This window comes from Gracilinanus agilis, chromosome 3, assembly GCF_016433145.1.
Source record: "Gracilinanus agilis isolate LMUSP501 chromosome 3, AgileGrace, whole genome shotgun sequence".
Lineage (NCBI taxonomy): Eukaryota > Metazoa > Chordata > Mammalia > Didelphimorphia > Didelphidae > Gracilinanus > Gracilinanus agilis.
In genome coordinates, this window is record NC_058132.1 from 419,968,303 (window position 1) to 419,991,573 (window position 23,271).

Genomic DNA, 23,271 nt, shown 5'->3' on the forward strand with positions numbered 1-23,271 from the left:
TTATTTTTGCATTTCTAGCTGAAAAGATAGAAGTGGAAAAGGCATTCTCACACAAATTTAACAGGACTTAGTAGTTCCTTCCAAAGACTCTAATTCATCCATGCCTACCTATCCTGGGTGACTCTTGTCCATGTTCTCTCAAAAATCTGCCACAGGGGGTGAAATGAAGGTCTTTTAAAAGTTTAAACTTTCTTCTAATGTCTTGAACATTCAGTCTGTCCCCCTTCCATCCCTCATTTTTGCTATATGACCAGCTCATCTTCTTTTCCTATTATTCAGTTCCTTCTGACTCCTTATTAAAAGTTCCTCATAAGTTATGTTGTGGCTTGCTCACACTCAACATATATGAATCTCTCCACTGATCAGGGATACTTATTTTTAGTTCTTAAAAGGCAATATTATTCCATGTCTTGTCTTCATAAAATAATATTACATTAGCACTGAAAAAAATGAGTCTTTGATTTTGAGTGAGGCTTGAGAGAGGAGTTTTGTAACCTCCCAAGAGCAATCCAACCTGCTTCTTCTTCCCATTCAATGTCATTCTCAACTTCTTGTCCATCTATATTGTCTATCTCAGATATACATACAAACATTTCTTCCTTTATATAAATGGCTCATTCTACAGACCCCTATATAAAGTGATTTTTATGTAATGCTAATTTGTTCTCAGACTTGGGAGAGAAAAAGAGAAAAAAAGAGGGACTTCAGACCCATGGAGGAAGATAGCACATAGTTCCACAATATGTGAGATGAAAGAGAAATGAGAAGCCAAGGTCAAGACTAGCCATGTGGGAACCTGTCCAGAACCAAGAGGAATAACATGGGGGCAGACACATGGGGGCTAGATATGGACCTAGATAGGTGAGGATGACATGTGGGGGGCCAGGGACAGACACTGAAGTACTTGATGGCAGAGGGATGGAAATCAGACATGTGGGAATAGGACACACAAACAGGAGGGCAGAGTGGGACAAAGGCGGTCTCCTCTCAAGTGCTGGAGGTCTCAAGTTAATCACCTGCCAGTAGTGGTAGCAGTGGTAGTAGAGTCTCTCCAAATATTCATTCTTCTACTTTCAATTGGAATTCTAATTTCAATTGGTGGGTGGGTGGGTAGGAGGCCATGGAACACTGAGCAGAGGTGCAGAAGCACACAGAGAGAAAGAGCAGAGTATTGTAAAGTATAGTTCAGTGATGGGCAAACTATGGCCTGTGGGCCAGATGTGGGCCCCCTGAAATCTTCTATTGGCCCTGCAACATTATTCTTAATCTGATGAATACAATGAATAGGATATAATACAATGAGACTTTGAAAGAGTAGCCTTAGAAACAGACTGACAGATGAGCATTTCCTTTCCTTTGGCTCGCTCTTTAAAAAGTTTGCCCATCACTGGTATAGTTAATGGAGGGTTTTTTTGGAATGAGGGGTTTTCTTTTAGAATTCTTTTTTTTTTTTAAACCCTTACCTTCCATCTTAGAATCAATACTGTGTATTGGCTTCAAGGCAGAAGAATGGTAAGGGTAGGCAATGGGGGTTAAAGTGACTTGCCCAGGGTCACACAGATGGGAAGTGTCTGAGGTGAGATTTGAACCTAGAACTTCCTGTCTCTAGGCCTGGTTCTCAATCCACTGAGCTACCCAGCTGCCCCCCTGTTTTAGAATTCTTAATGTAAAGTTGAATTTGTATAATGTGAATTAACTTCAAGTGGAAACTATCTGTATTACTGAAAATTACAGGACATCCATTTCAATTAAGCAAACTTTTTTTAAGCACCTACTATGTGCTAGGCACTGTGTTAAGCACCAGGGATAAAAATTTTTAAAAGGCAGTACTTGCCATCAAAGTTATACAATCTAAAATGAGAAGACAAAACACAAAATGAAGCTAGAAAGAGGGAGGTAGATACCAAAAGATACCCAGCACAGGAGTATCTTGTTCTATGGAGCTAAAATTAAGTAGAGCTGCAGAAAGAAAGTAAAGTGTAGGCTGAAATGTGGGCAATAGACACTCTTCATTTACTTAGTCTTTCTTGCATGGATAGCTATAACAAATTGCTTTAGATGATTTTAGATCTCTTCCAGTAAACTGTACCATGTCCTGGGGCTTGATAAAATAAAAAGTGTCATCTGAAGCAAAAATATGTTGAGGAACTCCTTATCCAAAAAAATCTCTTACTAGACACAGCTAGATTGTCTCTATTATGGTGACAAATGCCTCTAAGAAGTATATATCTCCCTGTTTTGTGTCTCACTTGATGTCTTCTCTCTTACTAAATCTTCCCAGGAATCTTAGATGGTCTTAATTTATGGATGGAAGAAAACTTAGAAAAGAACTTATAAGGTTATTCTATTCTTTAAGATAAAATTTTCTGGGTGTAATCAACAAATAATAAGCACAACGGGATCCAATGGTCTCTACATCTTTCAGTTAATTGTGAAATGGTAAAGATGGATAGTGTTGTGAATATCACTTGTGAAAATCTATTTCCCTAGATTTACAAATAGATGACACTCAAGGATTTTTATAGATGGGATAGTAGGCCTAGAGGTGATGATTTCAGTTCCCTTTTTTCAGTATTTAAATTGTCTGAATTTTTTTTCACATTTGTATTATTCTTTCCTTCAGCTAGCTTGCAGGTTATTTTTGTTTAGTTATTTTTCAGTCATGCCCAACTCTTTGTGATGACTGAGTGGTTTGTCATTTCTTTTCCCAGCTCATTTTATAGAAGCAGAATTGAGTCAAACAGGGTTAAATGACTTACCTAGGGCCACAGATCAAGTGTGTATCTAAAGCCAGATCTGAACTCAGGAAGATGAGTCTTCCTGACTCCAGTCTGATATTTTATCCACTGTCTCCTCTAATCCACATAATCCACATAATATCCTCTAAATAGCCATGGTTCAATCTGATTGCTTTTCCTGTTTTTGTTCTCAATGGCATCATTTCTACTTTCTCTTTAAGCATATCTACAGCTGTGATATTAGGGTCCAAATGTGAGAGTACGACCATCCTTAATTGAAAAAACAATTTATTAAAATTATTCTTGCAAATCTTTTCCATTTGTCTTGTTTGTAGTCTTTCTGTTTTCATCCTTGAATGTCCTTAAGTATGCTTTGAACACTGTGCCAAGCTTTTTTTTGAACTGGTTTTATTCCTCACTGTTTCTGCTTTATGAAATGATACTGCTCATAACAGCCACTCACTCTTCTTCATAAGAGCTTACTAACAAGTTTACATACTAACCCAATAATGCCTTTGCCAGTCCTCTCCCTCCATAAGGTAAATAATTTAGATGTTGGCTCCATTTGCTTTCATACTCACATAGGTAAAAATGATGGGTTTTTAAAACAACAACAACAAACTTTCTGGGTTTCCTAGAATTAATGAGTGTTCTGCTCAAGTAAAATACAGAAAGGATAAATATATAACACAATAAATACTAACAGCTTTGCCAACCTTCATCTTCTGCCTTAAAAAGAAACAAAATAGTATTATAAATAAATGGTATCAGCTACAAAAGCAGCCACATTTGCCTTTGCCTTTTCATACCTGTAAGATATGGGTAGGGAGAAACCAAAAAAGAATTTTCATCAAGGTATTATTTTACTATCTCATTAGTTTCAATTTGTCTCTCTTCTCTGTGCAAACCTCCTACCCACAACCTCAAGTGAAAAACAACTCCCTGAGTTGTGAAAAGCAGCTGCCTGAGACTGTTAAAGGATCTTCAGGCAGAAGAACGAGCAAGGAGACCACCAGGAGGCTTGTCCCAGAACAACTAGACTTGAGATCTCAGGAGTCTAAAGAGTGCAGACAGATCCTAGGCGTGAGCATAAAGCTGAGAGGGCACTCAGCTTACAATGGCAAGTCAGAATCATAAGTAAAACCAGAAGAGAAAGATGAAGAAGAAAAAACCTTTAACACTCGACAACTTTTACACAGAAAAAATCCAGACAACAGAGGAAACAACTGAGGAGAACACACAAATAACCATATCCAAACCTTCCCAAAACAATGAAAACGGGTCACAAGGTCTTGAAGAGTTCAAATCTGAGATCATTAGAAAGATGGAAGAGATCTGGCAAGAAAATAACAGTTTAAAAGGCAGAATTTCACAACTGGAAAGTGAGGCAAGTAAATCAAAGACCAGAAATGACCAGATTGAAAAGGAAAACCAAAAGATTGTAGCGGAAAACCAGGCTCTAAAGGCTAGAATTGGGCAATTAGAAAAAGATGCCACCAAATCAAAAGAATTAATAAGCAAATTGAAAACCAAAACCAAACAGCTGGAAAACAGGTCAGACCAAACTGAAAAGGAAAATCAAAAGCTTATAGCAGAAAACCAGTCTCTAAAGACAAGAATTGGGCAAGTAGAAACCAATGATCTATCAAGACAGCAAGAACAAATAAAACAAAGTCAAAAGACTGATAAAATAGAAGGAAACACGAAATATCTCAATGAGAAACTGAAAGATCAAGAAAACAGGTCTAGAAGAGACAATTTGAAAATCATTGGTCTTCCTGAAAAAGCAGAAATTAATAGAAATTTGGACTACATACTAAAAGAAATTATTCAGCAAAATTGCCGTGAAGTTCTACAACAAGAGGGCAATATAGACATTGAAAGGATCCATAGATGACCCTCTACACTAGACCCTGAAAAGACAACCCCCAGGAATATAATAGCCAAATTCAAGAGCTTCCAAGTAAAAGAAAAAATTTTACAAGAAGCCAGAAAGAGACAACTCAGATATCGAGGAGCAACAATCAGGATCACACAGGATCTGGCAGCCTCCACACTAAAAGACCGCAAGGCTTGGAATATGATATTCAGAAAGGCAAGAGAACTGGGTTTACAACCAAGGATCACATACCCATCAAAACTGACTATATTCTTCAAGGGGAAAGTTTGGGCATTCAACAAGATAGAAAATTTCCAAGCATTTGCACAGAAAAGAGCAGGACTAAATGGAAAGTTCAATATCCAACCACAAAAATCAAGAGAAAGAAGAAAAGGTAAATAAGAAACAGAAGGGAAAGTAAGAAAACTCATATTTTTTAAATTTGCCTCTTCGAGGGCTTCAAAAAGATCTAATTATAGGTATTCCTATGTGGAGAAATGTTATGTATAATTCTCTGTAGTGAACTCAGTTCACCATTATAGCATTCACTATTATAATAATTAGAAGAATTATTCATAGGGAAAGGTTGGAATACTAAGTGGTCTAAGATGATATGGGTGGGGGGGAAGGAGGGGGGTGAATAGTAGAGGACACCAAAAGAATCTTGAAGGAATAAGAAAAATAGGATATTCTATTACACACAAAGAGGGCATGGGAAGGGGAAGGGATGAATAAGAAGGAGAGGAAGAGAGAATTAAGAGGTAATATTTAAACCTTACTCTCAGTGTAATTAACCCTGAGAGGGAAGAGTAGCTATATCCATTGGGATATAAAACTCTATCTAACCCTACTGAGAAAGTCAGAAGGGATAAACCAAGGGGAGCAGGGGAGTGGGGAGGTCAAAAAAGGGAGGGGAGGGGGAGGGAATTCATTAGGTCTTAAAAATAAAAAGAGGGGAATAATAAGGAAGGGGGTAAAAAGGGAAGTAAATCAAGGGAGGGGACAAGGGTTAGTGACTTAAAGCAAACCACTGGTTTAAAAGGAAATAATGTAAGAAGAAGGGATAAAACTATGGGAGGATACCAAAATGTCGGCAAATACACAACTGATAATTATAACTCTGAATGTGAATGGGATGAACTCACCCATTAAACAGAAGCAAATAGCAGAGTGGATTAGAAACCAAAATCCTAACATACCTTGTCTACAAGAAACACATATGAGGAGGGTGGACATATACAAGTTTAAAATAAAGGGCTTCAGCAAAATCTTTTGGGCTTCAAATGAGAAAAAAAAGACTTGAGTGGCGATCATGATTTCTGATAAAGCCAAAGTAAAAATAGATATGACTAAAAAAGACAGGGAAGGTAATTACATCCTGATAAAAGGCAGTATAGACAATGAGGAAATAACATTACTCAATATGTATGCACCAAATAGCATAGCATCAAAATTTGTAAAGGAGAAACTGGTAAAGCTCAAGAAGGAAATAGATAGTAAAACCATACTAGTAGGAGATCTAAATATTCCTCTTTCAGATCTAGATAAATCAAACCAAAAAATAAATAAGAAAGAGATAATAGAGGTGAATGAAGCCCTAGAAAAATTATATTTAATAGATATGTGGAGAAAAATAAATAGGGACAAAAAGGAATACACCTTCTTTTCAGCTGTACATGGTACATTCACAAAGATTGACCATGTAATACGGCATAGAAACATTGCAAACAAATGCAAAAGAGCAGAAATAATAAATGTAACTTTCTCAGATCATAATGCAATATAAATAATAATTAGTAAGGGCACCTGGACAGGAAAATCAAAAACTAATTGGAAATTAAATAATATGATTCTCCAAAACCAGCTAGTCAAAGAAGAAATCATAGAAACAATTAACAATTTCATTGAAGAGAATGACAATGATAAGACATCCTACCAAACTCTGTGGGATGCAGCTAAGGCAGTACTCAGGGGGAAATTTATATCCTTGAGTGCATATATTAACAAATTACGGAGGGCAGAGATTAATGAATTGGGCATGCAACTTAAAAAATTAGAAAGCTAGCAAATTAAAAATCCACAGACGAAAACTAAATTAGAAATACTAAAAATCAAGGGAGAAATTAATAAAATCGAAAGTAAAAGAACTATTGAATTAATAAGACTAGAAGCTGGTATTTTGAAAAAACAGATAAAATAGACAAAGTACTGGTCAATCTAATAAAAAAAAGGAAAGAAGAAAACCAAATTGACAGTATCAAAGATGAAAAGTGAGACCTCACCTCTAATGAAGGGGAAATTAAGGCAATCATTAAAAACTATTTTGCCCAAATATATGGCAATAAATATAGCAATCTAAGAGATATGGATGAATATTTACAAAAATATAAATTGCCTAGATTAACAGCAGAAGAAATAGAATACCTAAATAATCCCATATCAGAAAAAGAAATTGAACAAGCCATCAAAGAACTCCCTACGAAAAAAATCGCCAGGACCTGATGGATTCACAAGTGAATTCTATCAGACATTCAAAGAACAACTAACCCCAATACTACACAAATTATTTGATATAATAAGCAAAGAAGGAGTCCTACCAAATTCATTTTATGACACAAATATGGTACTGATTCCAAAGCCAGGTAGATCAAAAACAGAGAAAGAAAACTACAGACCAATCACCCTAATGAACATAGATGCAAAAATCTTAAATACTAGCAAAGAGACTCCAGCAAGTGATCAAGAGGATCATCCACCATGTTCAGGTGGGATTTATACCAGGAATGCAAGGATGGTTCAACATTAGGAAAACCATCCACATAATTGACCATATCAACAATCTAACAAACAAAAATCACATGATTATCTCAATAGATGCTGAAAAATCCTTTGACAAAATACAGCACCCATTTCTATTGAAAACACTGGAAAGTATAGGAATAGAAGGACCTTTCCTAAAAACAATAAACAGTATATACCTAAAACCATCAACAAGCATCATATGCAATGGGGATAAATTAGAAGCCTTTCCAATAAGATCAGGACTGAAACAAGGATGCCCATTATCTCCTCTATTATTTAACATTGTACTAGAAACACTAGCAGTAGCAATTAGGAGGAGGCTGAGGCTTCTCTGGCTGAGAACTAATTAGCCCTGCCTGGGTTGAGCTAGGGGCCAGAGCAAATTATTTGGTGTGTTAAGTCAGTTATCTTACCCTATCCTCTCTGATTTTTTCTTTCACTCTCTCCTATATTTTATAAATAAATTGCTAAAAAATCATTTTGGAATTGATATTTATTCAATTCCTGGCAACCAACTGTTTTTAATTTTCAGTCCAACCAATCATAATTTTCTCCTTTATAATAGGCAAGATATGCCTTTACAAAAATTACAGCTACTGATACTCTAGAACCTAAATTAAAAGTGTACACTCAGAGAGGTTTTACATATCATTCTCCATAATGTGAAATACCAGTGTTAACAATGTTTTGTATGCCTGTTTATTGCATCAAAGTGAATGAAAAATTCTGTTGTATTATTTCTTTGTGCTAACATTTTTTCTGAATGAAGTCATATATCAACCTTTCTAGTGGAAATCTTTCTATATAATTTCTTCTAAACCAAATAAAACCTTCATTAAGTAAAGTAATATAACAATATAGCAGCATAATGTGATAGAAAGAGCTATCACTGAGTCTAGACAAAGGTCTAGTATCATTTATATCACCAACATCTAAGTTGGCTTGAGGGAGTTACTTAACCTCTGGGAGCCTCTGGTTCCTAGTCTGCAAAATGAGTAGTCAAGAAGTGCCAAACTACAACTGATAAGTAGTCAAAGGATATGAAGAGGCAATTTCAAGTTATTAACAATCTGAACCTGCTCCAAATTACTCAAAAATTGAAAAAGCCAAATTATAGGAACCCTTAAGTTCCACATCATATATATCAGTTTGGAAAAACTAATAGAAAGGAAAATGACAAATGCTAGATATAGTGCAGGAAAACAAACACATTAATATGCTATTATTTCAGCAGTACAATACAATTTCTGGGCCTATAAAAAGAAAGGATAAATAGTACCACATGTACAAAAAAATACTCTTCCCTCCCTTTTTCAGCATTGATTATATAACATAATTTTCCCTAACCTTCCTTTCCCTCTCCTTCATCAAGATCTAAGAGAACCACTCCCAGGGCTTGTCTAATCAGAATATACCTTCATGGCTGTTAATGGTTGAGGATAGGTTTCAGGCCCACTCCCAAACCAATATTTAAATGTAAGCAGTTTGTTTCCTTTTTTGTCTCCCAACTAGTGTTTTTACATTTCAAAGTTTCTACACGGCTGTTTTTTTTTATTATCATGAATGCTTAGAACTCCTCTATCATATCATTCGGTTTTGCTAAGTGAATCTTTACTCCTTTATTGTAATGGCTGGATGTATTTGATTTGATTCTTTGACTCTAATTGTTGTTCTTCAGGAATTGAATTCTTTCTCAGTGCTTGCAGTATTTTTACTTTTGACCTGGAAGCTCTTGATTTAAACAGTGACATTCCTGGAAGTTTTCCTTTTGGAGTTTCTTTCAGGAGGTAACTGGTAGTTTCTTTCTAATTCCACTTTGCCTCTAGTTCTAAGAGACCTAGGCAATATTGTTAAGACTTCTTGAAACCTAATACTGATGTTCTGATTTTGGTCATGGTTTTTCAGTAATCTCAAGATTCTCAATTTTTTTATCCTTAGTCAGTTTTTTAGGTCAGTTGTTTGTGCTATGAGATACATTAATATTGTCTTCAATTTTTTCAGTCTTTGGGTGAGGCTTTGTACCTCTAGTGCCAAGCTGCTAATTCCCAATTCTTTTTTGCATAGTTCTTAATTCTTTTCCAATTTTTTTCCTCAAATTATCTCATTTCATTTTTTTTATTTTAAACCCTTAACTTCTGTGCATTGACTCATAGGTGGAAGAGTGGTAAGGGTAGGCAATGGGGGTCAAGTGACTTGCCCAGGGTCACACAGCTGGGAAGTGTCTGAGGCCGGATTTGAACCTAGGACCTCCCGTCTCTAGGCCTGGCTCTCAATCCACTGAGCTACCCAGCTGCCCCCTCTCATTTCATTTTAAAAACATTTTTAGCTTTTTTTTTTTTTAACCTCTTGCTTCATCTCTTATAGGAATTCTAGTTGAATTTGTACTCAAGCTTGGTTTTTCTCTGAGGCTTTGCTTATAGATGTTTTGAGGTCACTCTCTTATAAATTTATCTTATGAATATAGATGTTTTGAGGCCACTCTCTTATGAATTTATCTTATGAATTTATCAACTACTCTGCCACTTTATAAAAGCTCTTTATGGTAGGGTTTTTTGTTTGTTTGTTTGCTTGCTTGCTTATTCTTTCAGCCTGCCTCCTGTCTTGTGTTTGGTATTAGGGTGAGGCTATGTAGCACTTCTAAAGGGAAGGTCTGGGCTGTTCCTGTTCTTGCTTTTTTTAGATATTGAGTGCTGTGTTATTCTAGGCTCTCAAGGACAACTAAGGTGGAGGTCCTGCAAGCTTTCTGGTCACAGAGCACTTTTTATGTTCCCAAAGTGGTCTATTCCAGGATAAAGTCTGATTGAACTGCCCCAATCTGAGCTTTGTAATTTCCTGATGGTTTGGATCTGAGCCACAGTAGAATGCTCTTAGACTCCACCCCTACCGGTCAGCTGCAAAGCTCAGTGATAGAAATATAGATTGTAGAGATCTCTGCACTACTTATTAATTCTTCAGCAGGCTTCAGGCTAGACCAGTGGTTCCCAAACTTTTTTGGCCTACCGCCCCCTTTCCAGAAAAAATATTACTTAGCCCCCTGGAATTTAATTTTTTTTAAATTTTAATAGCAATTAATAGGAAAGATAAATGCACCTGTGGCCATCACTGCTCCCTCTGGATTGCTGCAGCACCCACCATGGGGCAATAGCATCCACCTTGAGAATCACTGGGCTAGACTCAAGTTAGAAGCGAGACCCTGCTCTGCTACTGGAGGCTGTGGGCAGAGAGGTCTGAGTCACATTACTACTGCTTGCCTCAGAAATTATAAACTGTCCTAAGCTTCCTATCCAAGAACACCAGCTTAGGCATAAGTTCCCTCCTTAGGCCTATCTTTGTGACCTAGAATTGAGTGCTAAAGCTGCTAGTCAGGCCATTTCTGCTCTCCAGAAGTGGGGCCCTGGTATGGGTCTATGATCTCCTCTTGCTCTGGTAACAAAGATTCTCTCTGGGTACTAGTCTTCCATATGCAGTGTACTCCAATCCAGACTTCATCTTGTAAGGGGGAAAAAAGGGGGTTTTTAAGTTCAATATATTAAAAGGTGGTCGCCAGGGGGAAAATCCCCAATTAAGGAATAATCTCAAGTCAAATTGACTTTTATTTAAGTTTATTTACAATTGAGGAGAGAGAGAGGAAATAAGGAAATAAGAATCTAACACAGTAGGTAATTTACTAAGATCTTCTAATTAATCCAGGTAGATCTAATTAACCCTCAGCCAAGAGTCAGAGGGCCAGAGGCCTGGAGGTGAATGAAGCAAAGCTTCATTCACAGAGTCTATTAAAGGGAAGTTCCTTAAGAGAAGTTCAGGAAGATTCAGTCTTTAAACTCACCACTCTTCTAAAGAAGATATTGAAAGCAGTCTCACCAAGATCTCAGTGTTCCAGCCAGCACTCCTCCACGAACCAGAAGAACTAGAAGACTCCGAAGAGCTCCTTCACCAGCAGCCCTCTTCACCAGAAGCCCCTCTCCAGCAGAAGACCTTCTCCTTTTAAAGGGGTCACTTATGCATCACTTCCTGTGCCTTCCCCTAGTTTGCATGTCCAATCACAATAGATGCTTCTCATAGTACTGCCTAGGGGGCAGTCAGTTGATTCTGATTCGTCACCCACTCTAGCACACATGGGTTACAGACATCCCAGAATTGGAGGTGCTCTTACCTTTGGTGATTAGATCTAAAGATGGGAAATGTAGACTTAATCTAATTATCACAATCTCCAGGACCTAAAAACTCTGAATCTGTCTCTCTTTGCCAACCTGGGCCAGACAAATGACTCACAGTGATTTTTTTTTATAGATTTCCCCATCAGGCTTTAGTCTGGTACATTTTCTAGATATAGTTGAAGGAGTTTTAGGAAGGAGCTTGCTGTATTGCTTCGTGCTATTCTACCATCCAGGTTCCTGCCCTCTTGCCACACATTTTTAAGCACAAGGTTAACTTAAAGTAGAAACCTTGGCTCTCAAGCACACAGATTAGTGTAAGCATGAGAGAAGTATGTAAAGTACTGGTGTCTCTGTTCCAAAGCAACAAAAAACTAATGCAGAGTATCAAAGCAGATAGAGAAAATGGTTGTTGGCAAAAGGGAAAAAAGCAGCAAGGAACCAGTAACCAGAAATAAAGAAGAGACCTGTTTTAAAAATCTGTAGTATGCCTTCTATGATGCAGGGAGGGGAAGGAGGGAGGTGAGACACTTATAAATTCTACTAATATAAAAAAGAAAAAAGTAAATAAAATAATAAAAGATAATTATAAAAAGAAAAAATCTATAGTATGGTTTCAAAAATTTACTTCAAAAGGGAATACCTACATTCCGAAGTTAAACAAAGTAAAATGAGAAATTAATGTATTATATATACATTAGGGGACAGGAAGAAAAAACAAAGAATGAGCTGATATGTTAAATGAATTTCCCCAAAACTGTTTTTCAGAAGAAAAGCTATGAGTAAACTATTTAAAAGTAAAGAAAATCTCACCTGAATGTTGACAAATACACCATGATAGGTCTCATACAAAACTTTGTTGCCTTTCACATGCAGAGGGAACTCAAAAGGAATTTCTGTTTTGCCACTGGGAAATTTTCCTGGCTTCACAATTTCTATTGAACTGGTAAGAACTTGAATAGGCTGCAAAACAAAGTCAATTTAAGCATTCTAGCAACATTTTCTTTATTTTAAATGAAAAAAGAACTTTGAAATGATCAATTGACAAAAAGTCCATTAAAAACTCCCATGTCCCCTTAGTATTTAGAGAATATGATGCCCACACATTCAAGCTGATCTGCTACCTCAAGAAAGAAAGGAAGCAATCAGCAGGTGTAACTATATTTATCATGAGGTACTAGGGGTCTGGGGTAAGAAAACAAGTTTTTATTTGACACTAGTTTTTTTTTAAGTCTATAAATTCTTTTAAATTGTGTTTCTAAGAACTAAAGAAAAATGAGGAAAATATGAAGAGAGCAAGGGAAGTCATTAAAGAGAAGAGTTCTTAATGATATATATCCTCTTATTTTAGAGATGAGAAACTAAGATCTACAAACATTAAGAGACTTGTCCAAAGCCACAAATCTGAACTGTGAAGATGAGATTAACTCTCCCCTGCCCACTTTTATATTTAACCACCAGAAGAATATATATATACCCCATTTTACATTTGAGTGGAGGGAGGTCTATAACCCATGTGTACTAAAAGTGGGTGACAAATCAGAAACAATTGACTGCACTCTGGGCAGTCCTAAGAAAATTCTAAGACTGTGTTTGGTCCACTGGAAGAGCAATTGCAACTTCCTGTGAAGGGGACATTTTTGGAGTTTGAGTTCCAGTTGGAGTTCAACTTGGAGGCTGGTGAAGGATTTACTTCATGGACCCGAGACCCTGACATTGGTGAGGCAGCTCTTGGACCTTCCTTTAGGACTATCATGTGGGTGAGTGAAAAAGATGACTCCTTTCCTGGCTTTCTGGAGGAACTAGTCTCCGGAGAGGCCCCATCTTAGAAGAGACTTTGTGGTTGGAGCCCTTGCTTTATTCATCACCGGGCCCTTGGTGGGCCCTCCAGCTGAGGTCTAATTAGCCCTGCCTGGGTTGAGCCAGGGGCCAGAGCAAAATACTTAGTGTGTTAGGTTAGATATCTTACTCTATCCTCTTTTACATTTCCCTTACTTTCATTATCTCTCCTTTTGTAAATAAACTACCATAAAAAGTCATTCTGACTTGAGTAATTCATTTCAGCAACCACATTTCTCATAAGTTTAGGCCAACCTTTAATTTTTAACCCTTATAGAACCCAGGTGAATTAATCAATTAATAAGCATTTAGTAAATATCTGCTATGACACCACACTAGGGACCATGTATACAAAGAAAAAGGTAGTCCCTACCCTCAAGGGAGATTATTTCAGATCAGAGGAAACATAATCATGTAAGTATGTGCAAAATATATAATAAATATAAATGTTAAGAGAAGTGGTATGATTCTTACTCTCCCAGCTCAGTTTATGTGATCAATAATGAACAACTAGGTGGCACAGTAGAGAGGGAAGATCTTGAGTTCAAACCACCTGCTTCACTTTCCTCAAATGTAAAATGGGAATAATAATAGCACCTCCCTCTCAGGGTTGTTGTGGAGAGTTCAAATGAAATCATATTTGTAAAGTGCTTAGCAAAATACCTGGCACATAACAGGTCCTTTTATTCCCTTCCCCTCCTCATAGGATATAATCACAGATGACTGTAAGGTAACAAACTATTAACAGATCTCTTTTATCAAGTCTGAATGGTTATCTCTGATTAAGTCAGAAGGGACAACAAGACTGGTTGAACTTAAAACTGAACATGCCTTTGAGGGCTTTAAATCATGAATAGAGGAGTTTAAGAGTTCTGAGCAGTTAGAGCTGAAAAGGCCCTTACAACCTATCAAGTTCAACTCCCTTATTTTACAGATAAAGAAACAAGGGAACAAAATGGTTAAGTGACTTGCCCAAGGTCACAAAGTGTCTAAGGCTGAGGTCTTTCTGAGTCCAATACCATATTTATGAAACCAACAATCTATTTCTAAAAGAGTGCCAAGCAAGCAGAAAAGAATCCAGCTTTCCACCTTCTGGGGGAAATAGAGAGAAAATGCTGCCCCAAATAATGGAAAACATCCCATCCAGCAGCCAGTTCAAAAGAGTTTTGAGGAACACCTGAGGTTTCAGAGACACACTAAACCTGGACATGGATAAAGAGGCTCCAAGGACAATGACTCCAAGAGTCAGAGAATAAGTTGGCTATGGTCTAACAAGAATTTCAGTGCCCTGCTGGAGTAGACCCTAGGAGACCAAATGAATAACTTGTCTAACTGAGGCACTATATATCCAGTAGGGAGCACTGTGAGGAATACAAAGGAGGGAAAAGAATTTGTATCCTCAAAGTACCAAAGGAGTGAGTTATCTTGACTCTAGGTTCTCTACATGTGTTGGAACTATCATACTATAAAGATTCAGAAAAGATAATTAACTTTAGTAATTAATCAAGTTCTCTGATTTTAAACTCCCCTTTTATAACCTCTTCTTCATAGATATCATTAAAAATTCTTCATTTAAATTAGTTTTGAACAATAATTCTTAAAAGCATTTACAGAGGGCAGATAGGTAGCTCAGGGGATTGAGAGTTAGATGCAGAGATAGGAAGTCCTGGGTTCAAATCTTGTCTCTGACACATCATAGTTGTCTGACCCTAGGCAAATCACCTAACCTCCACTGTTTAGCTTTCACCATTCTTCTGCCTTGGAATCAAAAGACAGAAGGAAAGGGTTATTTTTTTTTTAAGGCATTTACTTCACTCCTTAAAGTTTTTGAATAATTATCAACAAAAGTACACTGTAAAAGAATACATTAAAAATTTAAAAAGAACACCATTCTAAAATCACATAAATAGTAATGGAGTTGCATGTCAGCTATGAGAGAGCTACAAAACATATACAATGGGGAACTCTGAAAGACAACAGGAGCAAAGGATGATGTTAAGGAATGGTGGGTCAAGCCATTTAAAATGCTCTAGTTTTATCCTGAAAAGATGAAGAAGGCCTCCAACACTGATCCCCTATAGTATGGGTCTGGAAGCTCATAGACAAGAGCTACAAAAGATGTGCAGACATGGGTGGGACTACTGATGGAGAGAATTCTGAAACATCTGATAATTTTTTTTAATTTTTTAAACGTTTATTAATATTCATTTTTAACATGGTTACATGATTCATGCTCCTACTTTCCCCTTCACCCCCCACCCTGCAACCCCCCCCACCCATGGCCAATGCGCATTTCCACTGGAACATCTGATAATTTTTATATGTAACCAAAAGAACAGGATACTTATCTGCTTTTCTTTTCAGCATCTACTGTTAGTGTCAATATCCAAGCAACTACATTAACTAATTAATTTTTTAATTGTTAATTTAACTTTAAGAAGAAAAGTTTCACTAGACCATGTCTAAGCCACAGGTTCACAGAAAAGGTCATTCATAGAATTTCTTCAATAGGTAAAATTAATATATTTTTGGTTTTCCGGTATCTTCCTAAGTTACAAAAAGTACCCATAATTGCAACAATATGCCAATGGCATTTAGACTAAACACTTGGCTATTTCTTCCAAGTAAGCTGATGATATAAATTGTAGGAATTATTAAAACAGTTTCTTTGTGAAAGTCCCCCACAATAAATTTATTATATTATTCTACTTGCAATATTGAGAAACCACTAATTTTTTTTAACATTAACCCAATTATTCAAAATGAACACATTCTTACCTTAACAGAGTTACAGAAAGCTTCAAACATACCAACACTCTTGGCACTGAGCTGTAGGTTCACTAGACCTTCCATTGTTAATAAAACTCCCTGGTGTTGTACTGAATCTTTGCTAGATATAACCACTACACCAGAGAGCATTTCCTAGCAAGAGGAAAAAAAGAGTCACAATGTAAATTAGCTAGGCTTCATTCACCTGGATTCATTTTTGCTAAAAATATAATTCTAAAAAACAAATCCAATTTATCCACACACCTTTTCACAGGCAAGAAGAATTCCAATGAATGCTATTATAATTGTTATAACAAACAACAAAGATTCTGGTGACATGTTAAGTTCTGTAACTCCAAATCAAGTAATTTATATTTTATATTAGCATGCACAGTGATCTTTTAAGGTGAAGAAAAACCACAACCAAACCTAATGGAGTTATATGCCAATTATTAATGGGTATGGAAATGACCTATGATTTTACTGATTCACAGTACTTTTAGATAAAGAAACTCCCTATACCAAGCAGGTTGACACCTTCTCTGCAAATTAGTCTTAGTTGCTTAGTTAGGTTTAGTATGCTAGTAACCTTTTTGGGGGCTTGGCAGTCCTGTGATACCTAATTTTTTGGCCAAAATAAATTTGTTCAAAATCCTACAACAAATTATTCAGTCTATCTTTTCCTGTTTGCAACCTATTATTAGGTTTCTTACAGATAAAAGTCTTTTGGGACCAGTCTATGATGAAAAGTATAGGGGAAAATTAGATTTAGAGTTGATTATAGGCAAGATAGTTGCATAAGCATTTATAGTATTATAAGAAAGGAGTTTCAAAAGATGAGGTCATTAAATTTGTGAGTCATTTGGCTAATGAGTTTAAGGTTGGATACGTATGACTTTTTATGTGGATGTTAGTATGCCAAAAATACAGAATATTTTATGGTTTTTTTTTTTGTTGTTTTTTAAACCCTTAATTTCGGTGTATTGTCTCATAGGTGGAAGAGTGGTAAGGGTGGGCAATGGGGGTCAAGTGACTTGCCCAGGGTCACACAGCTGGGAAGTGGCTGAGGCCGGGTTTGAACCTAGGACCTCCTGTCTCTAGGCCTGACTCTCACTCCACTGAGCTACCCAGCTGCCCCCATATTTTATGTTTTTAACACTGATTGGTTCTGGCAATGGACACTTAGTACTATATATTCATAATTCAAATTGCCTTTCTTCACTGATCCTTAGTCTCCTAAGCTATAATATAAATGGGTTTAATGAGATAATTTAAATCCTCCAATCTTATAAAAAGTCTCTCATTGAACTTGCTATCATAGATTTCTGACTTTTTCAACTACTTTATTCTATAAAATGAAGGAGTTAGACTGGATCATCTCTAAAGTCCCTTCTAAATAGAAATCTTATGATCCTATAAATGTTATGAGTTAATACGTTTCCTTTATATTTTTCTTCATACTTATGCCCAAGTATTCTAGGCAAATCTTCTAGCACAATGTCTATGATATATAATTTCATTTTCACAAGGTATTCTTAATATCTTTATAGCGAAAACCCAAGTGAAAAAAAAGTGATGGCAAAACGGTCATCAGGTCTGACCTACCAAAACTTAGGGTGCTAAAAGAAATGGCATATGTGATTGCTAAGTTACTGTATTAATGATCTATAAAACATCCTGAAGACACAAAAGGGCCATCTCACAGGCCTGAAGATAAGCAAAAACTGTTTCAATTTTCAAAAAATGTAGGCTAGACATACTAACTACAGGCTCCTGAGGACCTATTCCATTCCAGGAAAAATGTTAGAATATATTACTAAAACGATTTTTGTGAACACTCAGAAAAGTCAACAATGACCATTGGTTAGCATTGCTTCATTAAGAATAGATATTATGGAAGGATGGGGGGCTGGCAGTACCAGACCTTAAAATATACTATAAAGTAGTGGTCATCAAAACAATATGGTACTGACTAAGAGACAGAAGGGTGGATCAATGGAATAGATTTGGGGTAAATTACTTCAGCAATTTAGTATCCAATAAACCCAAAGATCCCAGCTTTTGGGACAAGAACTCACTATTTGACAAAAACTGCTGAGAAAATTGGAAAACAGTACAGGAAAAATCAGGTCTAGATCAACATCTTACACCCCATTCCAAGATAAATTCAAAATGGCTAAATGACTTAAATATAGGGTATGAAATCATGAATAAATTAAGTAAATATAGACTTGAATAGCTATCAGATCTGTGGGAGGGGTAGGAATTTAAGACCAAGCAAGAGATAGAGAACATTACAAAATGTAAAATGAAGTACTTTGATTACATCGAATTAAAAGGTTTTTGTACAAAATCGATGTAACCAAAATCAGAAGGAAAGCAATAAACTGGGAAAAAATCTTTATAACAAAACTCTCTGACAAAGGTTCAATTTCCCAAATATATAACAAACTAAGTCAAATTTTCAAAAAATCAAGCCATTCCCCAATCAAAAATGGTCAAGGGTTATGAATAGAAGTTCTCATATGAAGAAATCAAAACTACCAATAATCACATGAAAAAGTGTTCTAAATCCTTCCTGATTAGAGAAATGCAAATAAAAACAAATACGAGGTACCACCTTACACCTAACAGATTGGCCAATATGGCAGCAAAGGAAAAATTGGAAGGGATGTGGCAAAATTGGGACACTAATACACTGCTGGTGGAGTTGTGAATTAATCCAACTATTCTGGAGGGCAATTTGGAATTATGCACAAAGGGCTTTAAAAGAATACTTGCCCTTTGATTCAGCCATACCACTGCTGGGTTTGTACCCCAAAGAGATAATTAGCAAAAAAACCCCATACAAAAATATTTATAGCCACACTCTTTTTGGTCACAAAAAACTGGAAAATGAGGGGGTGTTCCTTTGATCAGGGAATCCTTCCCTGATTGGGGAATAGCTGAACAAATTGTGGTATCTGATGGTGTTGGAATACTATTGTGCTGAAAGGAATAATGAACTGGAGGATTTCTAAGTGAACAGGAAAGACCTCCAAGAATTGTTGCAAAGCGAAAGGAGCAGAACCAGAAGAACATTGCACACAGAGACTGACACATTATGGCACATTCGAATGTAATAGACTTTTCTACTAGCAGAAATGCAATGATCCAGGACAGTCCAGAGGAACTTATGAGAAAGAATGCTATCCACATACAGAGAAAGAACTGTGGGAATAGAAATGCAAAAGAAAAATATATGACAGATCATGTGTTTTGATGGGGTTATGATTGGGGTATTGGCATTAAAAGATCACTTTATTGAAATTATGAATAATATTTAAATAGGTTTTGAACAATAATACATGTATAGTATAACCCAGTGGAATTGCTTGTCAGCTCTGGGAGGGAGGAAGAAAGAGGGAAGAGGGGTGGTAAAAAATCATGAATCATGTAACCAAGAGAAAACAGTCTAAATAATTAATTAATTAAGAATAGATTGGGGGGATGGGTGGCTTAGTGTATTGAGAGCCAGGCCTAGAGACAGGAGGTCCTAGGTTCAAATTTGACCTAAGACACTTCCTAACTGTTGTGACCCTGGGCAAGTCACTTAACCCCCATTACTCAGCCGTTACAAATCTCATACCTAGAAACTAATACATAGTATTGATTCTAAGAGGAAGGTAAGTGTTTAAAAAAAATAGATTATGCCACACAATCTCATTTCCTTTCCTGATAGGATAAATAGAATGGTGAATAAAGTAGAACAAGTTTTTCACACTGTATATTCATATGGACAAGATGGAGACAGAGATTAGATAATATACATGATTTAGCTTCCAGAGGATGGGAAATAATGATATCAACTTAGAGGCTATCATACATCATGGTCTTGAATTAATCAACCAATCAACAAGCAATTTATAAAACACTTTGTTCCAGGAAGCAGTGGATAGGATCATGAAGACCTGAGTTCAAATTTGGCCTCAAATATTTACTAGCTATAAACCTGGGTAAGTCACTGAATTGTATTTCATCTGTAAAATGAGCTGGTGAAGGAAATGGCAAACCTCTCCAGCATCTTTACCAAGAAAATCCAAATAAGGGCACAAAAAGTTGGATAGGACTGAACATGTGCCAAGTGTTGCACTACATTGTGAAAATAGAAAAGGCAAAAACAAAACAGTCCATATCCTCAAGAAGTTATTGAGAAAAAGAGTACGGTGGGGAGCCCTGGATGTATGTTTGAGTAAATGAAAAATATGTTCAAAATAGATTTTAAAAAGTAACTGAGGAAGGTACTAGGAGCTTGGAGAAATTCTAAAAGGCCTAATGGAGGAGGTACCATTTTAAAGGTGTGCTTTGAAGGAGTTTAGGGGTTATGAAAAGAATGAATAAAGTGAATTCTATACATGGGAGTCAGCTTGTGCAAAGCCACACTGATCGAATGTTTTCTCTGAAAACATAGAATCATAAGGTCTTAAAGTTGGAAGAGTCTTCAGAGTCTATCCACTCTAACATCATTTTACACATGAGTAATCTGAGGCCAGTAGAGGGTAAGTGACTTGCCCAAGTTCACATAGATAATAAACATTTTAGGTCAACTTAAATGACCTAACATCAGTAGTATCTTTGCAGAGCTTTTCCTAATGTTAATATTATTTTTAAGAAACCCAGGCTCTCAAAGCCATGGGCCATTTTCTTCTTTAAACTCTTACCTTCCATCTCAGAATCAATACTGAGTATTGGTTCCAAGGCAGAAGAGCCGTAACGGCGAGACAATGGGGGTTAAGTGACTTTCCTAAGGGGCACACCAGCCAGTCAAGAGACATTTTCAAATGGTATTGTGGTCCTTTAAACATGGACAATTGAATCAAAGCAAAAGTCTCAGTTAAACTAAAATCGTATCACCTAGTGGTAATAGGGTTAAGCACGCCTCCCCTCCCCAAAGGCTTTTGACCCCAACTTACCCCAGCGTAATATACTTTATTGGCCCTTTTGATCTTGATGTCCAGGACGGTGCCCATAATTAATAGCGGCAGAAACACTCAGGGACACTTCCTACTACTGTAGCCTAGGACCTCCTATCACCCAGTCCCGCGTATCTCCTCACTCTCTTCCCTTCTTCTTCCCAGCAGCCATAGAGTCATGTGACAGCACCTCAGGTCACGGGATAGCCTCCACTATCCTTCCTCTTTCTCTTTCCCTCCTTCATGACGCGCCTATCACTCTGCAGCTGGTGCAGGAAACTGTGGTACGCGCTTCTCGCTTCGGAAGGGATCTCAGTGGAGTCTGACCTACTTGGGCATAAAAGCTGAGGGCTACCACGCTTGCCTACCCCGTTGCTATAGCAACGGGAGAAGAGTAGCCCCGGAAATAGGGAGAGAAGGACTGACAGTCGAGACAGCCCCGCCTCTCCTAGCTCTCTTCCGGGTCTAGAAGAGAAAGAGGCTCAAAGAACTGATGGAGTTGGTTAAAGAAGCTCAGTGCCGCCCCCTGGTGTGCGATAGGAGACCCACCCCCCACCCCACTCCACTCCAGGACTCTGGCCCCAGGCGGTTCACAGAGTTTCCAGATCCTTCCTATTTGTAGCTCACACACACACCTCCCAACCTGGCTCCTTTCCTTTCTGGGGCGGGAGGAGGAAGTGTTCTCTCTACGGAGAGTGTGCGCAAGTCCTTTTGTGAAGTTATTCTTTATTTGTGCCTAACAATACAATAAAAAAATTTTAGGATCGGATAGCTGGATGTAGTTTGGGCTGCTTTTAAATCATCTTGTTTTTGGAAACAGGTTTTGAACAATGATACTTGTATAACCCAATGGAACTGCTCGTTGGATTCGGGAGGGGGAGAGAAAAGGAGAGGGGACCGTGAATCATGTAACCATGGAAAAATATTCTAAATTTTAAAAAGGGGGGAAAAGAAAAAAACCTTTTTTGTTTATAAAATCAGTGTAATTACACATTATCGAATAATGTATGTGTTCTAAGCTAAAAGGACAAATAGATATGGCCTATTTGAAATAAACATTTAAGTCAGCTACATATTATAATGGGCAGCTTTGAAATCAGGAAAATCTGAGTTCATGGTGCCACACCTTAAAAATTCTTGCTATTACTACTACTGAATGCTACATCCTTAAGTAATCTTATGTTTCTTAATGTATTGAAATGAAAAAATATCTTTAACTTGTTATAATCAACCAAGCAATGCATTAGGGTTAAAAAAAAACAAATATGGAATAGTTCCTACTTTCAGGAAACTTACAGTTTACCAGCAGGATAATATGTACACATATAAGTAAACCCCCCATATTTAGAAAATATAAGATAATGGGAGAGATACTTGCATAATTGGAGGAGGGGGAGCTTTCAGAACAAAAAGACTTGCATGAAGGAAATGTAAAAGGTGATTCTTTGAAGATGGATAACTTTCAAAAGGGGCTAGGGATTCTAAAAGGAAGAAAGGAAGCAAAGTCCAGAAATGGGACAGCTTGTACAAAGATATGAAGATAGACTGTTATGTAAGAGGGATGGCAAATAGTCCAGTTTAAGTAGATTGGAGAGTGAAGAGAAGTGATATATAAATATGCTGGAAAGGTAGACCAGAAACAAGTTGTAGAGGACATTAAATATCAAATTGAAGAGTTTGTAATTGATCCTAGAAGTAGTAAATAGCTACTGAAACTTTTCAGCAGAGGAATAACAATCCTGGACAGTCCTAAGTTTTTTTCAAAACATCATTTTGCATAAATAGAAGTGATTTTTTTTTCTCAAATTAGTCCATTATCTTGAAAACTAAATTTTCTAAAGTTCTATTCAGCCCTTTAACTTTTCTTGTTTATCTTTCTGTTAGATTCATATAGTTCTAAAAGGGGTCCATTGAGGTTTCCAACTATTACAATTTTGCATTCTAATTTCCCTGTAATTTCATGAAATTTTCTTAAGTATTATGCCATTTGATGCATATTTCTTAAGTGTTGATATTATTTCACTATCTATGGTACTTTTCAAAATAATGTAGTCACCTTCTTTTATTTCTTTTAGCCATTTCTATTTCTTCTTTTCAGGCATCTGAAATCATGATTGCTATAGTAAGCTTTTCTGAAT

At 36.8% G+C, this 23,271-nt stretch overlaps 1 protein-coding gene across 4 annotated transcripts in view; it reads right to left on the reverse strand.

Annotated features, from left to right (window-relative positions):
- VPS26C (VPS26 endosomal protein sorting factor C) overlaps nucleotides 1-21,390 on the reverse strand; it is a 48,978-nt gene extending 27,588 nt beyond the window's left edge. For 2 of the 4 annotated variants that reach the window (XM_044670289.1, XM_044670287.1), the window contains exons 1-3: nucleotides 21,134-21,390; nucleotides 16,191-16,334; nucleotides 12,387-12,536 (exon numbers count right to left, since the gene is read on the reverse strand). In XM_044670289.1, coding sequence (XP_044526224.1) covers nucleotides 12,387-12,536; nucleotides 16,191-16,334; nucleotides 21,134-21,190 — 351 coding nt within the window. In that variant the 5' untranslated portion in view covers nucleotides 21,191-21,390. The remainder of the gene's footprint in view (nucleotides 1-12,386; nucleotides 12,537-16,190; nucleotides 16,335-21,133) is intronic. The other 2 variants (XM_044670288.1, XM_044670290.1) reach the window with 2 other exon arrangements.
- Between the last annotated feature and the right edge of the window lie 1,881 nt (nucleotides 21,391-23,271).